The 19,975-nt window shown below is 40.2% G+C and overlaps 1 protein-coding gene across 1 annotated transcript in view; it reads left to right on the top strand.

Moving 5' to 3' along the window:
* PHEX (phosphate regulating endopeptidase homolog X-linked) overlaps positions 1-19,975 on the top strand; it is a 200,880-nt gene that overhangs the window by 160,419 nt on the left and 20,486 nt on the right. Inside the window, exons 16-17 of the mRNA XM_036305892.1 lie at positions 11,157-11,211; positions 18,652-18,719. Of these exons, the coding sequence (XP_036161785.1) occupies positions 11,157-11,211; positions 18,652-18,719 (123 nt within the window). The remainder of the gene's footprint in view (positions 1-11,156; positions 11,212-18,651; positions 18,720-19,975) is intronic.

Raw genomic sequence — 19,975 nt, 5'->3', positions numbered from 1 at the left:
TGGAGTCCTCTGTCACTGAAGCAAGCAAGCCTCATGTTAGTTTCAAGCTGCCTGGCTGCCAGCCGCCATCTTGGCTGGCAGTTAATTTGCATATTTTGCTGATTAGCCAATGGGAAGGGTAGCGGTCATATGCCAATTACCATGTTTCTCTTTTATTAGATAGGATGGATGGATTGGTATTTAGAATAAAATCCATTTCATATATTCAATATCAAAGCATATCTGCAAAGTGCCTCATTTCAGTTTATTTTCATATGACTCAAATCATATTAAGGAATTATTTTAAGCCAATAAAACCTTGGCTTGTAAACAGGCAAGGCCTGAGGGCTAAAACCAATGATGTTATTATCTTTGCTGTTATACACAAGGGATTTGGATTCCTCAGTTTAATCACAGATATTCTGCTAAAGAAAATAAGCCTTTGTCCAGAGGCTGGGCTTATGCTAGCATCAAACTATAGAATTAATCCTGAAATCAAACATTTATTTTGCTGTTAAGGAAAAAACTATGTTTCAAGCTGGGAGAATTTCTCGTACTTCGTTGACTCTGCCTAAAACCACAAAGTGGAATTAAATTCCTGAATTCACTTGCTGCTGTATTTTTTTTTTTGCGGGGGGGGGCATTTTGGGAATAGTCTTTCATAGTTTTGAAGCTAGAAGGAAGGAAACTTGAAATGGTCACCTGATCCAAACTTCTCATTATCTAGAAGAGATCCTGACACTTAGAGCAACTCTTAGTAATTTTTCCAGTTATTCACTTAATATTTATAGAGACCCCAGTGATTCTTACCTCCTGGTATTCATGCCCCAGTGTAGCCCTCTCCCACACTGAATAAGTCTGACCTCTGTAAACAGTAGGATACTATAGAAATGATGGAGGATGACTTCTGAGGCTAGGTCATAAAAGACATTGTGGCTTCTGCTTTGCTCTCTTGGTCACTCTTGGGAAGCCAGCAACCATGTCATGAAGGCACTCAAGAAGCAAGGTTGTGGGTCACCTGCTACAACTATTTTAAGACGCTCTTGTCCTGATGCAGTCGAGGACTCTGGAAGTCCTCATACAGCCCCTGTCTCTGAGGCCTGACCAACGAGGCAGCCAAGATTGACATTCAGGGTAGTGCCACCAGAGGACAAGGGTACTCTCAAGTGGAAAGCCCTGCAGTCTCATGGCATTCCTGTTAATTTGGTTAGTCCCAGAACCAATGCCAGGAGGGACCCATTTGCCACCTGTAGGGCACTGGTTGTTTTTAGATAGTAGAGGACTGAGCAGGTTTGCTGCAGGGCTGGTAGCAGAAAGCATGGCCTGATTGTCAGGGTCAATTAAAGAGGTACAGTGTGAGTAGGTCACTCACATGAAATGAGCAACCTGGATGTAAGCCAGACTGAGGAGAGCATCAGGGAGGTGGAAAAGAGCAATACTGATGGGAACAGGAAGTCAGGGAACAATCTCACTAATTTATCTTGATGGTTACAATCTCACACATCCGCCCTTGAAAAAAAAATCAGTTGTCTTTTATCCTTATTTTAAAAGTAGTTAATATTTATTGTAGAAAATAATGTTTTGTGGATAAGTCTTTGTGCAACTCTGAGACTCTTTTTTAAAGGGCAAATTCCTAGATGTGGAGGAATTGCTGAGTCAAACATTATGCCCAGTTTAGGGATTTTAAAATACGGTATACCTGACTTCTCTTGAGAAAAGTGGTACTATTTTCAGAGAAGAGAGGTGCTAGTCCCCACCTGGTGCTAGTGGGACTGGATTTCTTGTGATATCCTGGGAAAAAGAATTTTCTGATATTCACATGGGAGGATGGGATAGTCCCATTCCCCTTTATCCTGCCATAGAAGAAGTGTAGCTGGGGCTTCAGCAGAGCTAAAATCAGAGCCAGTGTCCAGAGTTTCCTTTCCATGTTAGAGCAGAGTCCAATCCAGTATCAGGCTAGCTTAGCTTGTGTGTCCGCACAGCAGTCCATCATTGCGTTGCATGTGGGGTCTACAGGTCCACATGGCTATGGAGGAAACACGGGTGAATGCAACGAAGCCCAGAGCAAGCCAAGAGCACAAGAGAGAACTACTTTGTTTAGGAGATTATGTATTCCCAAATTTTCACGTGCTTACAGTGGCCACACCTATTCTGGCCAGTGATCTCTGTTCCCAGGTGTGACCAATGGGCAATACTTGCCCTAGCCACCCCAATTTATCTGTGCATGCATTCATCTCCACTTTGTTGGACCCCTCCCCGCAGTGACCTGCAGGGAATAGGCCATTGGTTCCCTGGGGAGTGCAAAGTTGTAGCTTCCTGATTAAGCTGCCCACATGACAGGCCTACAGTGTCTGGCCTTCCCTTTGCTCCTTTCCTATCTATCTATCTATCTATCTATCTATCTATCTATCTATCTATCTATCATCTATCTATCTATCTAAAAGGCTAATATGCTAAGTGTCCGTCCTACCAGTCACTATGACATGCACTGACCACCAGGGGGCAGACGCTCAACGCAGGAGCTGCCGTGATGCACACTGGCCATTTACAGAGAAACAGCACTGCATACCTGGTGCCCACAAAGCAACACTCACCTTACCCCAAGTGAGACACAGGCCCCGCCACCACCCCAGAGTGACACTCCACCAAATTGCAGCTGAAGCTGCTGAGACCCCATGGCACAAAATGCGATCCACAGCCCAGCCCAGCCCAAAAACGGTGGCTGTGGGCACTGGGTAATGATGTCACATAGCATCGCCTGGCTTCCTCTCCCTAGCAACTAGCCTCCTTGGAGTTTCTTCAGTCCAGGAAAATGACTTGTTTTATAGCCAGGTGGAAACAATTTACACTTTAACCAAATGTCTGTGAAGTGTTTTCCCATGCCTCATCTCATTTGATCCTCACAGAAGTCCTGGAGTAGGTAGATAGGAGACTTGGTGGAATACTATTTTCTTTTCATTAGCCGGAAAACGGAGATTTAGAAAGCTTAGAAACTTGACCTGACTGATAAGAAGTAAGAAATGTTGGACCTTGTAAATGACTTAAGGTTTTCTCACTGCCCAGAATATAGTCAAACACTGCTGCAGTTAAATATTTTACCCTTTGTTCTCCCTGTGTGATCTACAATAATAATCTGCTTCATGTTGATATTTACTGCTGTGTTACTGACAGTTACCTGAAAGAGAAGTTGGGGTGCTTCACTGGGCTGGAAAAAGTTTAACTAAATCAGAAAGCAGGTCTAAGTAAACAAGTTTATTCTATATCTGTAAAAGGCTAAGTTGACTTGCACATGCACGATACATATAAAGCTCTCGCTGGCGCCAATTGCACGCGTGTTTCGATCTGTCATTGTTGATCGTGAATTTGGTTGACACTTCTATTATAGAGAAAGGGCAAATAGCGATATTAAAATATTTCTTCTAATTAATTTCCTTTCAATGTGCACAAATTCATGTACCAGACCACTAGTTATTAATAACTAGCTAATTACAGTGGTATCAGTACCAGTTTATATTTCCTCTAACAATAGGAGAGATGGATTTCTTTTACCAAATATACATCATAAAGATATTATTGAAGGAGATGGATAAAGAGACTCAGTTTTTTGGTCTAATTGATATGGGAGAAAATGTTAGTCATATTTTTATTCTTGAGACCATTATCTCATACCCAGATACAAATCATGAACCTACCCAAGTATTTATTGAGAATCTGCTGCTTTCGCAGGCCTAGGCTGGACATCACTGCCTCTAGTGTCAGTTTTGAATACCTAGGACAGCGATTATGTGTATGAAAGGAATTGTTGAAATATGAGTAGAATATGAGATACTGAGCTTCAAGTAGGAGGAACTTTTTTTGTTTTCTCTGTCAGGTGTTGAACTATAGCAACAGTTCTCAAAGTGTGGTCCCTGGGTCAGCAGTATCAGCATTACTTGTGATAAATGAGCATTACCTGGCCCTACCCCTGAACTACCAAATCTGAAACTTAAGGGGTGGGCCCAGTAATTCATGTTTTAATATTTTAACTATCAAAGTTCTGCTAGATGATCAAGTTTGAGAAGCACTGAGCTATAAAAATGCAGCAAATTCAAAAGAGGTACAGCTTGTTTGGGTAAAGGGAGAGGAACTAAATAATTCTGGTTTGCCTGGGACTGTCCCAATTTTAGCACTGAAATGCCACATCCCAGGAGCCCCTTCAGTCCTGGGCAAACAGAGTGGTTAGTAACCCTGGGAAAGAAGATGAGGTTCTCTTTGTTGCAGCCCAAAGGTAATTATGGCAGAAAAAGAATAGAAGGGACAGAAGAGAAGGTTTCAAGATGGAAGGCAGATTTTAGAAGCTGCTTTCTGCTTGTCAGTTCTAGGCTGATAGATGTGGTGACAGGAGGTTACCTGCAGGAAGCCAGCAGATGGCTAAGGCATCTTGCTGAATCCCTTGATATGAGTCACAGCTGTTAGAACTGGATACTTTCTGGAAAGGAGAAGGTTGGTATTCACCAAACTACTGCAAGGTGCCAAATGAAAAAAAAAAGCCACTATTAATCTTAGAGTGATGATAATGAAACCCCCATATAGCAAAAAACATAACCAAAAGTGCTTTGTAATTGCAGCGATTTTCATGTCCCAACTGATGGCCCCCTAGATTCTAGAAGAATGGTATCCAGTTTATCTGATTGCAAGAACTAATCCTGGATAAGATGTAATAATCATTCTTTCTTAGAGTGAGCATTAATCCTCGATATTCCAAGGCAGGTGCAATTAAAGCTATTTTTGTCTTTTTATACAGTCATAATTTTTAAGTCATGTAAAGTCTCATTTTTGAAAGAATAGTCTGCAAATTATAATAAAAATAGCTAATTGTATGTTACAAGCATGATGTTGAGGAGTGGTTAAGAAAGGAGAAGGAGACAGGAGGGCTGATTTACATACATCAGCTAAGTTAACTATAAGCAATTCCCTGTTTTTACTAGACCAACAATTCTGAAAATTTTGCACATTAGACTTGCCTGGGGAGCTTTTAAAACATGTTGATGCTCAGAGCTCCATCCTAGAAATTGTGGCTTAATAGGTCTGGGCATAGGTAGCCATTATGATCACTTTGACATGTATTTTACAGATCTTTTAGGTGCACTTACTTGCATACAGGGTGGAGCAAAAGTAGGTTTACAGCTGTTCATATGGCCGATAATACAATAATTAATATATAATACAGGAATAAACTCTTTCAGATACTCACAACTGTAAACCTACCTTTGCCCCACCTGTATATTCATACTGATAGGATATTTATTTAAAATATATAAATGATATTTATATATATGTGCCTTGCTTTATTCCAACAATATGTCTTGGATTTTTTCCATGCTAGACTATTGAACCCTGTGTCTTTCTTTTCATTTGCTGCATAGCAATCCATAATGTGGTTATACATAATTGTCATTCCCCTCCTGATGGACATTTATTTTGTTATACACTTTTCTCAATTACAGCAACACAGCAATGTGCAGGCTTAGCCATGACTCCACAGTGCACATTGGGCCGTGGTTCTTGAAGTATAGTCTCTGGACCAGCAGCATCAGCATCGTGAAGGAGTTGTTAGAGATGCAAATTCTTTTCTTTTAAAAAATATATTTTATTGATTTTTTACAGAGAGGAAGAGAGAGGGAGAGAGAGTTAGAAACATCGATGAGAGAGAAACATTGATCAGCTGCCTCCTGCACACTCCCTACTGGGGATGTGCCCACAACCAAGGTACATGTCCTTGACCGGAATTGAACCTGGGACCCTTCAGTCCGCAGGCCGACGCTCTGTCCACTGAGCCAAACCAGTCAGGGCGAGATGCAAATTCTTGTCTTCCTCTCTGGACCTACTGATTCAGAAACTCTGAGGGTGGGGCCCAGCAATATGCACATAGATATGTAAGATATATGTGTGTACATATACAGTCAGTTCTGTTATAATGTGACATGTGTTCCTAAACATCACTATGCAGTGCAAAATTATACAATAAAATCCACAAGAGTTATGGGAAAAAGGGGTTAGGGATACAACAATCAAAAACTTTGTCGGCGACACACAAAAAAGCTAGGAGCCTAATAAAAATAACAGCACAGTTTTGCACATGTTAAATGGGTAAATACATAGATGCTGCAGTAAGTATGGCACTTTCCCTAGGAAAGACCTGAAGTTTGCTTGTGGAAGTGGGCGCTGGAGGACTTGCAGCTTGTGAGTTATTGTATAGTGGTAGAAGGAGGGTTATCTGAAATTGGAAGGACAGTTTTAATATGAGATGTGAGTGGGTGTGGCTTCTAACGCACAGTGAATGGAGGTAGCTGGTCCATCCATGTTGGGATGTGTGCATTTTGTGTATTCCTATGCGGTTCATTTGGGTGCAGTTTTCTGCCTTCATCTAGCATTTCTTGTGAAGGAAATGGCACATAAGCAGATGTGAAATTGGAGTTATGCCCCAGTTTCCCCCCTAATATATCAGACATGGTGGAACAAATTTGCCTTTTCAGTATGAGTGTTATAGCAGAACTGACTGTGTGCATTTATATGTGCTACACATAAAAGGACCCCATACATGACTGAGTGTTATTTTTTTCACTTATCTTCTTTACTTAATAACATCTCTTCATGCTTTTCCTAAAGCAGGGGTGGGGAACCTTTTTTCTACCAAGTGCCATTTGGATATTTATAACATCCTGACGGGCCATACAAAATGATCCACTTAAAAATTAGCCTGCTATATTTGGTCAAACATTTCATTAATTCACCCCTAATGCCTTCACAGGGCCAGACCAAATGATTTCATGGGCCTTATATGGCCCGAGGGCTGGATTTTCCCATTCCTGCTCTATAGTTACTAATTTTTTAAATGGTATTTAACGCATTAAGAGATGACTAAATTGCTCTCCAAATGCTTGCAACAATTTCACTCCCACCAACACACTTCCTACACCCTGGCCAATATTGCTTATTATTAAATTTATTAATTTGTGCCAACCCAATAGTTAAATTTCTCTTTCATCTCCCTCCCTATTTCATCTCTCTCATATTCATACACATATATGTGTGTGGATGTGTGTACACATTTACACTGTGAGGAATGCCTCCCACAAATACACTGATAGAAAAAGGAGGAGGCTTAAATGTGTGAAATGTGGTGAGGCAGTGCTGAAATGGGGAAGAAAGGAAATGCAATGGAGATGCAAGAAAACATAAGAAAAGCCTATTAAAAGGGGCAAGAGAAAGAATTCCCTTTCCTTTTATTTAATTACTAGAGGCCCAGTGCAAGAAATTCGTGCAAGAGTAGGCCTTCGCAGCCCCGGCTTTGTCCGGAAAGTTGTCCGGATGGTCATTCCGCTGTTCAGCCATTTGGTTGATTTGCATATTATGCTTTTATTATTATAGATCTTTTACTTCTACCTTTGCTAAATACAACTTACCCAGTTATGAGATAAGATATTGAGTTGGCCCTGTTGGGATTCAATCTATCATTCTTGCCAGTGAAAATCTCCAAAAATGCCGCTTAAACTGTTAATCCATTCACTTCAGCAGAACAGCTGTAAGGGCATCAGATTCTTCTGTTGACCAGTATTGGGTTCCATGGCCCCCACAAGCTGGAAAGATACAGCTGATCAGGGGGGTGTGATGGCCACCACCTGTGAGTCTGGGGCCTCTATCTAACAGCTAAAGTGGAAAAATGGAGGCTCATGGAGTGTTAGATGTTTTCCTGTAAAGAGATTGGCAGTGGGCTAAATGCTTCCAGCTGGGCACATTTCCAAGCAGGAAAGCCAGAATGATTTAATAATTAAATCACATTCACTTATGATCATTGTTCTTATTAGGAAATAGCATTGCTTTGATCATAGATTTTGTGAGATGGAATTTTCTTATAAAAACTGTGGTTTGTACATATGGAAATCAGAATGAGTTACTAAAAGTAAACACCAGCAGAAAAGATGGACTATTGATACAAAGATGTAAAAGATATGAAAGGAAATGTAGAGATTATGAAGGTTAATATGATGTTACCCTTCAAAGTCAGAAAGCAACAGGAAGAGAGAACTGCTAGCTGGAACCATCTCTGTTTTGCAATTAGTGTTTTGCACCTTGAAATCTCAAACTATGGCATTATTAAGAAGATATAAAGACTTTACATACCTACAAGTTACATAAAATTAACATTTCATTTCTAAATTAAGAACTTGATCCCGGCCAGCTTGGATCAGTGGTTGAGTACTGACCTATGAACCAGGAGGTTATGGTTCAATTCCCAGTCAGGGCACATGCCCGGGTTGCGGGCTCAATCCCCAGTGGAGGGTGTGCAAGAGGCAGCCGATCGATGATCCCCTCTCATCATTGATGTTTCTATCTCTCTCCTTCCCCCTTCCTCTCTGAAATCAATAAAAATATATTTTTTAAAAAAGGACTTGATTTCCTACCCTCATTTCTCATAGTCTGCTGCCATGGAGAGGAGGTAGCAAGAATGTTGAGAGGGACAGAGAGAAGAGAAAGCATTTTATCTTATAAAAGAGCTTTCAGTCTCAAGGGGCTTTGAACAGTGGCTCTGGAGGAGGCAAGGACATCGAAGGAGGCATATCTCTCTTTCTCTTTTCGTTACTATTCTTTGTATTCCCTGTTGTGATGACTTGTAAGTGCAGCTCCTGGGATCAACTTGGGGTGCTAAATTTAGTAGTGAGCTGCAATGGCAAAGCAAAGCATTTCTCCCACTCATCTGCACCTGGAGCCAGCTACATACTTTGCAGGGCCCAGTGCAAAATAAAAATATGGGCTCCCCCTGTTCAGAAAGCAGGAAAAAGTACCGTTAAAGGTGCCAAAATATAAAGCTTTTTCCTGCCTTCTGTGGCCTCTTGTTCTCTAGACTTGTCATTTTTTTTTTTAACTTGCTATTTAGTGCTGTTGTGAGGAAAATTAAAATTTTAAATCTTCAGCATAATTTTACTGTTCATCTTTATATTGTGCAATGCCAGTTTTAAATGCAAATATAAGAACTTTTAACTTGTATGTGGAATCACCTAAATTATTCAATTTGTATTTTGTAGCTGGTACATGCATATGTATTTTGTTCTTACCATAACACTGCACAAAACTAACTCAGCTGTTTTTACTTCACTTTTTAATGCACGCACATTCTATCAACTCTCTCTACCTTTCATTTACTGATGAGTAAGAAAGGACTGAAAGGAAAAGAAACCGTGGGTCGCCTTATCTTTCCCTTTCCTTCTATGTCATCATTTTTGGTGTTTGTGGTTGGCTAATATAGTAAGAAAGAGCATGACAGGTTACCTTAATCATTCTTGTTTCTGAGAATGCCATTACTGCCTGTTAGTGATCAAAGCACATTCTGGTTCTAATGGAAAGAGGCCTCTGGGAGCTGTCGGAGCCCCCACCTACTCAGCCCTAGATGTAACATGCTTACCTTAGACTCACTTTGCATCTTGCTGAACTCCCACACATTGTGGGTCTACAGGAGTTCTGTGCTCTGGGGAGTATCATGAATACTTTATGCAAGTGAGGCATCTAGGAACCATGGGCTCGCAAATCGTGCATGACTCCTTTGCTCACACACATACTTCCTTGTCCCCTTGGACGCCCTTTACAAAATCACATTCAGAGATAAATTATTAAGAGTTTCAAGACAGTGACAGCAGAGCATTAAACCAAGTTCAGGGTCCTTCTGCATGGGAGGGCCTGTATGACTGCACAGGGTGAGTGTTCATAAAGGTGGTCCTTCTTGTATTAGGGGAAGCTGCTGGATAGCTGGAAGCCTCCTGCACACTCTGAGTATGAAGGACTCTAGTTCATAGCAGGCTAGACATGCAAATAGTATATGTATGCAAAATGGTTTCTTTGAAATTGATGTAATGGGGAAACTCCATACTGTTTTTCCATAGTGGTTGTACCAGTCTGCATTCCCACCAGCAGTGTACTAGGGTTTCTTTTTCTCCTCACCAACACTTGTTTGTTGATTTGTTGATGGTAGTCATTCTGACAGGAGTGAGATGATACTTTATCGTTTTGATTTGCATCTCTCTGATGATTAGTGACGTTGAACATTTTTTCCTATGTCTCTTGCCATCTGTATGTCCTCTTGGAAGGTGTCTATTTAGTTCTTTTGCCCATTTTTAAATTGGATTGTTTGTCTTCCTTTTGTTAAGTTGTATGAGTTCTCTATATATTTTGGAAATTAACCTCTTATCAGATGTATCATTGCCAAATATGTTCTGCCATACAGTGGGCTCCCTTTTCATTCTGATGATAGTTTCTTTTGCTGTGCAGAGGCATCTCTTACCCTTTGAGACAGCATAGAGGGACCTGGAGAGTATTATGCTAAGAAAAATAAGCCAGTCAGAGAAAGACAAGTATCACATGATCTTACTCATATGTGGAATCTAATGAACAAAATAAACTGAACAAAAATAGATCCAGAGACATAGAAGCATGGAACAGACTCTCAAACCTCAGAGGGAAGGCAGGGGAGGGTATGTAGGTGGAAAGAGATCAACCAATGAACTTGTATACATATATGTATAACCTACAGACACAGACAATAGGGGGGGTGAAGGCCTGGGGTGAAAGGTGGGGGCAGGCTGGGAGCTGTCAATGGGGGAAAAAGGGGACATATGTAATACTTTTAGTAATAAAGATTTTTTAAAAATAAATAAATAAACTAATGAGTAAAATAGATCCTGAGACATAGGAGCATGAAACAGACTGTCGAACCTCAGAGGAAAGGCAGAGGGTGGGTGGGAGAGATTAACCAAAGAACTCATGCATGTATGCATAACCGTTGGACACAGACAATAGTGTGGTGAAGACCAGGGGCAGGGGTTGGGTGACAGGTGGAGGGGGGTCACTAGGGAAAAAAAGGGGACATCTGTAATACTTTTACCAATAAAGGTAAATTTAAAAAAGAAATCATATGAAAATGATAAAAGAGAAATTGATGTAATGTACCTAATTCAAATTCAGTTGAATTAATATCATCTTAGAGACAAGACAGTTGGGCCTCCTGACCTAGAGGGTTCCCAGCTCCCCGAGGAGTACCTTTCATATGGGCCTTTGAAACGTTGAGGCTAAAGCTGGAACCAGGTACTTATCATCAAATCAATCTCTATATCCCTTATACTTTTGTTTGTTTGTCTTTCTCCCAGGATTTCCAGCAGGAGAGCTCCAGAAGCCTTTCTTCTGGGGAACAGAATATCCGAGGTAAGTAAATGAGTAAAGAAACCAGTTATTGACAAATAAGGAAGAACATGCTGCTTTGGCAGAACATAGAAGTTTAAAAAAACAAAAAAAAACAAGAAACAAAGTCAGTAGTTGTTCAGCAAAAAGAGGACATGGAACCTGGCATGGGCTGGACCCACTCTCACCATTTTAGGTATTTGTTTTCTGATTCTTGTTACCAGGGCGTATGTCTGCCTGCACAGAAAAGCCAATTAATATACAGGTAGTTTTAGTTTTTATGCATTTATTCACTTGTGCATTGACTCATACTACAAATATTTGGACCTTGAAGGATTGTTGGGATTTGAGTTGATGGTGATGGGTCTAAAACCATTCCAGCCCTGGCCGGTGTGGCTCATTGGTTGGAGCTTCAGCCTGAGTATTACAGGATTGCTGGTTCGATTCCTGGTCAAGGGCACACACCTGGGTTGCAGGTTCCATTCTAGGCCCTGGTTGGGGTGCATGTGGGAGGCGACCAATTGATGTGTGATGTTTCTCTCCCTCCCTGCTCTCTCTCTAAAAAGCAATGGAGAGAATATCCTTGGGTGAAGATTAACAAACAAACAAACAGACAGACAGACAAACAAACAAACCACATTCCAGATAGAAGAAACAATGTGAGAAAAGGAAAGAAATGTGATGATAGAATAGCAAAGAGTTTAGTTTGACTATTTTAAATGGTATATGAAGGGAAGCAGTGGAAAAGAAGTCAAGAAAAGAGGGTTGATGTTTGAATTGGAGGGCTCAGAATGCCGGGTAAAGAGCCTGGACATAAATAGCCAATAGAAAATATTGACATTTTTGAGCAAGTAATCAGATTTGTCTTTAGAAATATAATCTGAGTAGCTATGCAATAGTTTTAAAATTGGCTTGTCTGGAGTTATGTATATCAGTTTAAAGGCCATTAATGCCAAAAGATTGTAGACTTATGTAATGCAGAGTTTCTATACATATTGGGAATTCTGATAATATTCATTGTCAATAATATCACCACTTTCATTATGTGCTTTTGCTTGCTTTAGTGCACAGAAAATTTAGTCTTGATTTTAGACGTCCAGTCTCTTGTATTTTGGTTTGGATAAATGGCAATTTAAATATGATTAAATATGGTGGCAATGTTTTGATTTGGGCTTCCCCAAAAGCATACCCTATGACAAGGATTCAAGTGAACATAGTTCTTTTGGGAGGTGATGCCAGGAAACACTAGCAGGAGAGTGGGGAAATGAGACAAGGAGGGAAGGAAGCAATAAATTGTATTGTAGGAGTTTTCTATGGCTGCCATAATGAATTATCACAAACTTGGCTTAAAACAATGTAAATTTATTTGCTTATAGTTCTATAGGTTAGAAGTCTAACCTGGGTCTCTGGGCTAAACACAAGATATGGGCAGGGCCGCATTCCTTTCTGAAAGCTCTGGGAAAGAACCTATTTTTTTTTTTTTTGACTTTTCTAGCTTTTAGAGGTGGTCCACATTCTTTGGCTCATGGCCCTCTTCCTCCATCTTTCAAACTTGCGAAGTTGCATCTCTTTGACCATTCATACATAGTCACATCTTCTTTCCACTGTCCTCTTTAATCCAGGATCATCTCCCTATTTTAAGCTCACCTGATTAACAGTGTTAATTCCCCCTTGCCATGTAATAGCATATTCACAGGTTCTGGGAGTTAGCATGTGGACATCTTTTGGGGGCCACTCTTCTGCCTATGACACGTCTGTTACAAAGCCTGTTATCACTGTGGACAACAGTCTTGCTGCAGAGCTGTAGAATATGCTTCAATGTGATCCTGTCTCGAGGGCAAGGGAGCTAGAGTATTTATCCTACAATTCACCTTCCATCCTTGCTTGAGGGCTTCCACCAGTTGTATTAACTTCTGGCATTCCCCAGCCTAGGCCAAGAGGGCTTTGGTGGCGGGAAAAGTCTGCAAGCCACTATGTACTGTCCCCCACTTATGATGCTTTAACTTAAGATTTGTCTACTTTACAATGGTGCAAAAGCAATACACATTTGGTGGAAATTTTGACCTCTTCCCGGGCTAGTGTTATGTGGTATGATACTCGTGATGCTGGATGCAGTAGTGAGCTGCAGCTCCCAGTCAGCCAAGTGATCATGAAGCTGAACAACTGATACTCTGCGGTGTAGTCATTGTGTCAGATGATTTTGCCCAACTGTAGACTACTGTAATTGCTCTGAGCACAGTTAAAGTAGGCTAAGCTAACCTATGATGTTCCGTAGGTTAGGTGTATTGAATGCATTTCAACTTAAGTTATTTTCCACTTACAATGGGTTTATTGGGATGTAACCCTATTGTAAATGGAGGAGCATCTGTAGCTTCAGGTGCTGCCAGTTGGAAGATGTTGGATTATTATGCTTGGAAATGGTGAGTGCTGAGTGGACAGGAGCAGGCAACAGTAAAGCCTATGGTAGGAAAGCAGAGTTGTTAGCATAAATGAAAATGAAAGTGGTTTGTATCGCCCAAATGCATTAATATCATCCTAGGCCTCAGCTGCATAGTTTTCATTAGTGTTCAGATATTTGGAATCAATTTTCCCTATTGTTAAGATTAGGAAAAAAATATATATTTATATAAAATTAGAGGTTTAGGCTAAATATTCTTTAAGCTCCCTTCAAACTAAAAAAGTTCTAGAATTCTATGAATCTGCTCATCACTAGCAATTTAACTGATCTTCTGTTATTGTGGTTATATACCTGGAGACTTGGAAATAGTCTGGTTCAGTTTTGAAGTTATCGATTTGATGAAATTGTTTATTGGGTCTGTGAGATGATTTTTAATATAAAAATTAAAATAATAAGAACTTAGAAAATAATAATAGTGTTGATTAGTTCAACATTTGGTTTGCTGAGCCATATTTGAGACTTCAGTGGAAGAGAGATTTGCATTTTTTTTCCTAAAGAGTTCTGTGTCTGCACTGAAACCATCCCTCCTCTATTAAGATAAGCATTGGAAATATGGAGATGCTGGACACATGGGAATCAAAGTCCAGTGAGATGGATTCCCATACATGCATCTGTTCTGGACAGATAGCCTTCAGAACCAGCTAGTGCTTATCCTTTCTGCCCACACTGGTCAGCTTAGCCCTCCCCTGAGTGTTGGGTATAATGATGGGGGCATTGATAGGCTGAATTGTTTCCAGAGGAGAGAATCAGGATTGTAAATGGCCTAAGATAACATATTCCAAAGTGTGTGTTCCATGAAGTAGTAATAGAGGTAAGTCATCCTCCTCTTCCCTTTGTTTTGGAGAACCACAATACTTAGCAGCATAAAAATTCCTAAGAAACTCTATGAAGGAAACTTATTTATTTATTTTTATTTTTTGTTAATCCTCATCCGAGGAAATTTTTCCATTGATTTTTAGGGAGCGTGGAAGAGAGAGGGAAAGACACAGAGAAACATTGATGTGAGAGAAACACATCGATTGGTTGTCTCCTGTATGAGCCCCAACCAGGGTCCGGGCCTGGGAAGAACCTGTAACCAAGGTATGTGTCCTTGACTGGAATTGAACCCGGGACCCCCCAGTCCTCAGGCAGGTAAGAAAGAAACTTATTTAAATATGTTTAACCTAGAGGTTCCTAAAATCCCTCTTTTCCTATGTTTTGGGAAATGTTGGTCTAGGTCAGTGGTCGGCAAACTGAGGCTTGCGAGCCACATGCGGCTCTTTGGCCCCTTGAGTGTGGCCACGAAGTTTCAATCGCATTGTACGTGAGCGCCTGCATGTGGTATTTTGTGGAAGAGCCACACTCAAGGGGCCGCAGTTTGCCGACCACTGGTCTAGGTTCATGACAAGAAAAATAGTTGAAAGAACTTGAGAAGAGAGCATTTGAGGAAGAACCTCATAACTTTGTATTTTTGAAAGAAAGTTAAGGTAGCAGAATGATTTACTATATTTGGGTTGGGGGGTCAGAGAGTGTTCAGCAAGAGATTCCACCCAATGGATATAAGACATAGGAAAGAGATTCCATTTTAACAATAGGGAGATCTGTTTTATTTTATTCTTTTTTTTATTGCTTAAAGTATTACAAAGGGTATTATATATGTGTCTTTTTTTTTCCTCCCGCCCTTGACTATCCCCTGGCCTCCCCCACCCCCCAGCATCCCATGTCCATTGGTTATGCATATATGCATGCATACAAGTCCTTTGGTTGATCTCTTATACCCCTCCCTCCTGCCCCCCAACTTTCCCCGGCCTTCCCGCTGCATTTTGACAATCTGTTCGAGGCAGCTCTGCCTCTGTGACCATTATTTTATTCTTTATAAATATTTTTTTATTGATTTCAGAGAGGGAGAGAGAGATAGAAACATCAGTGATGAGAGAGAATCATTGATCAGCTGCCTCCTGCATGCCCCTCACTGGGGATTAAGCCTGCAACCCCGGCATATGCCTTTGACCAGAATCAAACCCGGGACCCTTCAGTCCTCAGGCCAAGGCTCTATCCACTGAGCCAAACCGGCTATGGCGAGATCTATTTTATTTACAACCACTGATGAGAGAATGGGCCACCTCAGAAGTGGGGGGAGCTCCTGGTTATTGAAAGTGCCCAAGGAGAAGTCTTAGGACCTTTTGAACTGGTTTTTGTAGAGGAGGGCCCTACTTCAGCTAAGGAGTAGAGTTAGATGACCTTAAAGACACTTCTAACTCTGAGATTTTTATGAATTCACATTTCAGGCATAGAGTAGCCCTTACTTGATGACTGCTTGAGATAATGGTTGCTCCAGACAGCAGTATGATTGATTCCCTGTTGACAGCAAACCCTGTGCATTTGTTAAATCCATTGGGTAGTAAGAACAAAAGAGAAACTGAGTAGGTGGAAACATTTCATCTTTCCCATTTTATTTTTGGAAGGCTAGATTTTCTCTGCAGGAGTCTTCTTGTTCTGGCCAGCCAGTTGTATTGTTAAAAGGCACAGTTTTATGTATTTATTATTTATTTATTTATTTATTTTTATGATATGCTAATTTAAATAATGTCCATTGATAACATGGAATATGTGAATTTAGTATGATGAGCCATTATCATTGTAAGGCTTAGTCATCTAAAATTACTTCTTTGTCTCTTGTCCAAAGGATTGCAATTATTTGGCTGAGAATCAGAACTTACAATGATTCAATCATTTTCTGAATTCTCTATTACCCTTTGCAAGTAGGAAGCTTATTGGAGCAGTCTCTCTGAAGGGACATTTATTGTAGAACAGTTCCGGTAAACGTCCATTGTTCATCTCTTAAATTCAACAGCACTGACCAAGGCTTGTAGAGAATCGAATATGATTGTCAGGGCTGAGAGGTCTGGAAAAACGAAATGTTACAGGCTGCACAGTGATAGCTACTGCTGCAAAAATTAGCACTATGTAAAATTACAAGTTTGTCCCACACTGCTATGATAGCTCTATGATTGAAATGCATAATTTTACTCTTATTTCTTTAATGAAGGTTTGCAATGATGGAAAAACAGTAGGAAGCATTTTTTCAAATGCAAATTACCTTGCAGGAAAGAAATAACAAAGGAAAGAATTGCCACCAAGGGGAAAAATTAAATCTTGCAGCACTTCCTTGGGTATAGTTGAGACAAACAATTAGCATGTTAAGGATCATTATGTCCTGTAATAACATGTTGCTTCAAAAATTCTCGTTCCTTCCACTTACTGGTCCTGTCTATTTGCCGGGTTACTTTGATGGTGCATGTCAGGAAGTAACTGTGAAATACTGGTATTTTTAGCATAATTGCAAATCTCAGGACGTATCCTCATAACAAGGATTTTAAGTTGTTTATAATCCTTATCCATACATTAAATAACTAGAAGAAGGTACATATCAATCTGTCACTTGCATGAAACGGTAAAGTTAATCTGTTAGTTAAATCGTTGTTACTTTCTTACTGTGTACTAGGTACAGAGAATTTAGCAGTGATCAAGTAGATACAGGTTTGACCTTCATAGAACTTAAAGCTGAGAGAGAAGATCCCAGACACACATGAGTGGAAGCCCCCTTATTGATTACTTCATACATCATTAACATGCTTCTGTTTCAGTTATATTGCCATGTAACAAAGCTCCATTGAACAACCACTACTGGCATATGAATCCACAGTTCAGGCAAGATTCAGCCAAGACGCTTGTCTCTGTTCTGTGTGGTGTTCGTTGGCTGGCAACTTAACTGGGACCAGGGGATCTAAGGTGACTTTCACATGTCTGCTGTCCCAGTTGGACTGGCTTGAATGGCTGGGGCCTAGCTAGGTCTCTCTTCCATTAGAAGTCTGACAACTTTTGGTGTCTCTTGCTTGCCTTGCTTGGCCTCTTTGTGTCCAGCTGATTAGTCTACCTTCTTTACATGGAATTGACTTCCGAGGTAGGAAATTTTTAAGCATTAAGGCCTGTCAAAGTGTAGGTCCAGAAGCCACATCCGGCCCCTTCTGTTGCCTTCTTTTGATCATAGCAAATCCGGAGGTTTATCCAGATTTAAGGGAAAGGAAGTCGTTGCCTCTTGTTGGGAGAGGTGGCACATGCATTCAGGGTGTGTGGAATTGTTAGTGGTCACCCTTGTAGGTAATCTACCACATGCATCTTCAGAGGTGAAGAGAAATGATAAAATGACTTTTCCAAATCTGGTTAAGCCTTCACAGTCTTTGTCATTCAGTTGTGAGCGTGTCTGTCACAAAAGCAGAGAAACGTGACTACCTTGACAGCAGGCTGATCCCTTTTAATCTCTGCTCTATTCCTTTTTTATGACTACATTTGAAAAACAATTTAACTTCTAAGTCTGTAGCGATTTTTCAACAGGTTCTCAGATAAAAAATAAATGGTATGTTGACTGACAGGATCTTTTCAAACCCTGCTACTGCTTTGGGTGTTTATAAATATAAACTACAGCTAGAGCTGATATAGAATAATAAAAACATTAGGGCTGGAAGGGACTTTAGAAACCATTTCTTTCACACCCCTAATTTCATAGGGTAGGAGAAATAAGCCCCATACATGGTCATAATGATAATGTTAGAATTTATATTTTCTTTGTCTATTTTAATGAGAAGGGCACATTTGGATTTTTTTAAAAAATACATTTTATTGATTTTTTACAGAGAGGAAGGGAAAGGGGTAGAGAGTTAGAAACATCGATGAGAGAGAAACATCGATCAGCTGCCTTCTGCACACCCCCAAGTGGGGATGTGCCTGCAACCAAGGTACATGCCCTTGACCGGAATCGAACCTGGGACCTTTCAGTCTGCAGGCCGACGCTCTATCCACTGAGCCGAACCAGTTAGGGCTGGATATTTTTTTTTTAAATTTTTTGATTATTATTAACATGGGTACTAGAAAGCAAATTATCTTTGCTTTTCATTGAAAAAAATTAAAGGATTATGCTCTGAGATTCATGCTTGTAATTTTCTCCAAATTATATATTTATGTTGTAGGTCTTTGAGTTATGGTGCTATAGGAGTAATTGTTGGACACGAATTTACACATGGATTTGATAATAATGGTAAGTACTGGTTCATTTTATAAGCTGCTGCTTTTATGATAATGTTGACTATGTGGATGTTAATTGTTGCTATTATTTTTGCATAGTGGCATCATCATAGCTTGACGATTATCCAATGAAGTATGATTGCTGATTGTAAACTTTCCCCCATGTCTTGCAGTGATAGCTTGCAATAAATAAATAATTGTTCCCATTGCAATGGGATAGAATGATAAAAAGTGACTTTGTCATTTCAATGAAGTTAGTTGTGCATTTAGATCACAATTGCTGTAGTTGCCACAATAATTATAGGAATTCCTTTATAGCTTCTTCCCTTTGTCATTTCTTTATTCACCATCTTGATGCTCTCCCTGGAGGTGTGAGCTCTGCTCTGAGGATGATTATACATGCTGCCAAATGAGGATTCAGTGAGTTAGGAATCTGGAGCTTGGCTGACTGGTTCCTTTATACTGTTTCAAGGATTATGCAATGCGCAGTCTCTGTTTTTCTCTATGCTGGCATATATTCAGAATTTTAAAAAGGATATGCTTTCCTAATAATGCATAATATAGAATATACTATGTTCCCTGAAGACATTTAAGCAAAAGAAAAGAGCAGAATATGCCATAAACTAAAGAAATGATTACTCTTTGAGAGTTACCATTTTTAAACAACACTTCTTTCTCCTTTAAGTTTGGAGTACTATTGGAAAGCCATATGAAATCTCCAAAACTTATGAATTAGCAGCAAATTATGATCACATCTACATCCACACAAAGATTTACATGTAGACTCGAGAACCCGGCTGGCTCAAGGCAACATTTAATAGAGGGACCCCTTTCTTTCATGTCTGTGATATCTCCAACATCCTTTCCTGGGTATCTTCCCAGGGCCAGAGACCCTTTTGGTTCTTCTCCTTCTGGACAATTCTTCCTGTATTCCCATTAGTCCTTACTTAGTCACATAGGCTTTGTGCTCCCTTGGTCTTTCCTCCCTGTTAAAATATAGCTGCCTTGTAGTCATCTGAATACCCAGAGCAATACTTTCTAGCTTTGCATGCTTGGTTTATCTGAGAGGATAGTCTTAGATAAGAAACAAAAGCCAGTATTGGTCTCTTGGTTCTGGGTCTTTCTTCCTGGGAAATTTAAGTACAGTGCTACAGTGCTTCCTCGGAATCTTCTAGATGCCTTCAGGATTGTCTCTCAAAGGGCAACATCTAATAATTTCACTCTGTAATCAGTACATTGTACATATAAGGACATGCCTAGTATCTATTT

This window comes from Myotis myotis, unplaced genomic scaffold, assembly GCF_014108235.1.
Source record: "Myotis myotis isolate mMyoMyo1 unplaced genomic scaffold, mMyoMyo1.p scaffold_m19_p_4, whole genome shotgun sequence".
Lineage (NCBI taxonomy): Eukaryota > Metazoa > Chordata > Mammalia > Chiroptera > Vespertilionidae > Myotis > Myotis myotis.
Note: the sequence above shows the minus strand (reverse complement) of the source record. Positions and strands in the feature narration are given on the sequence as shown.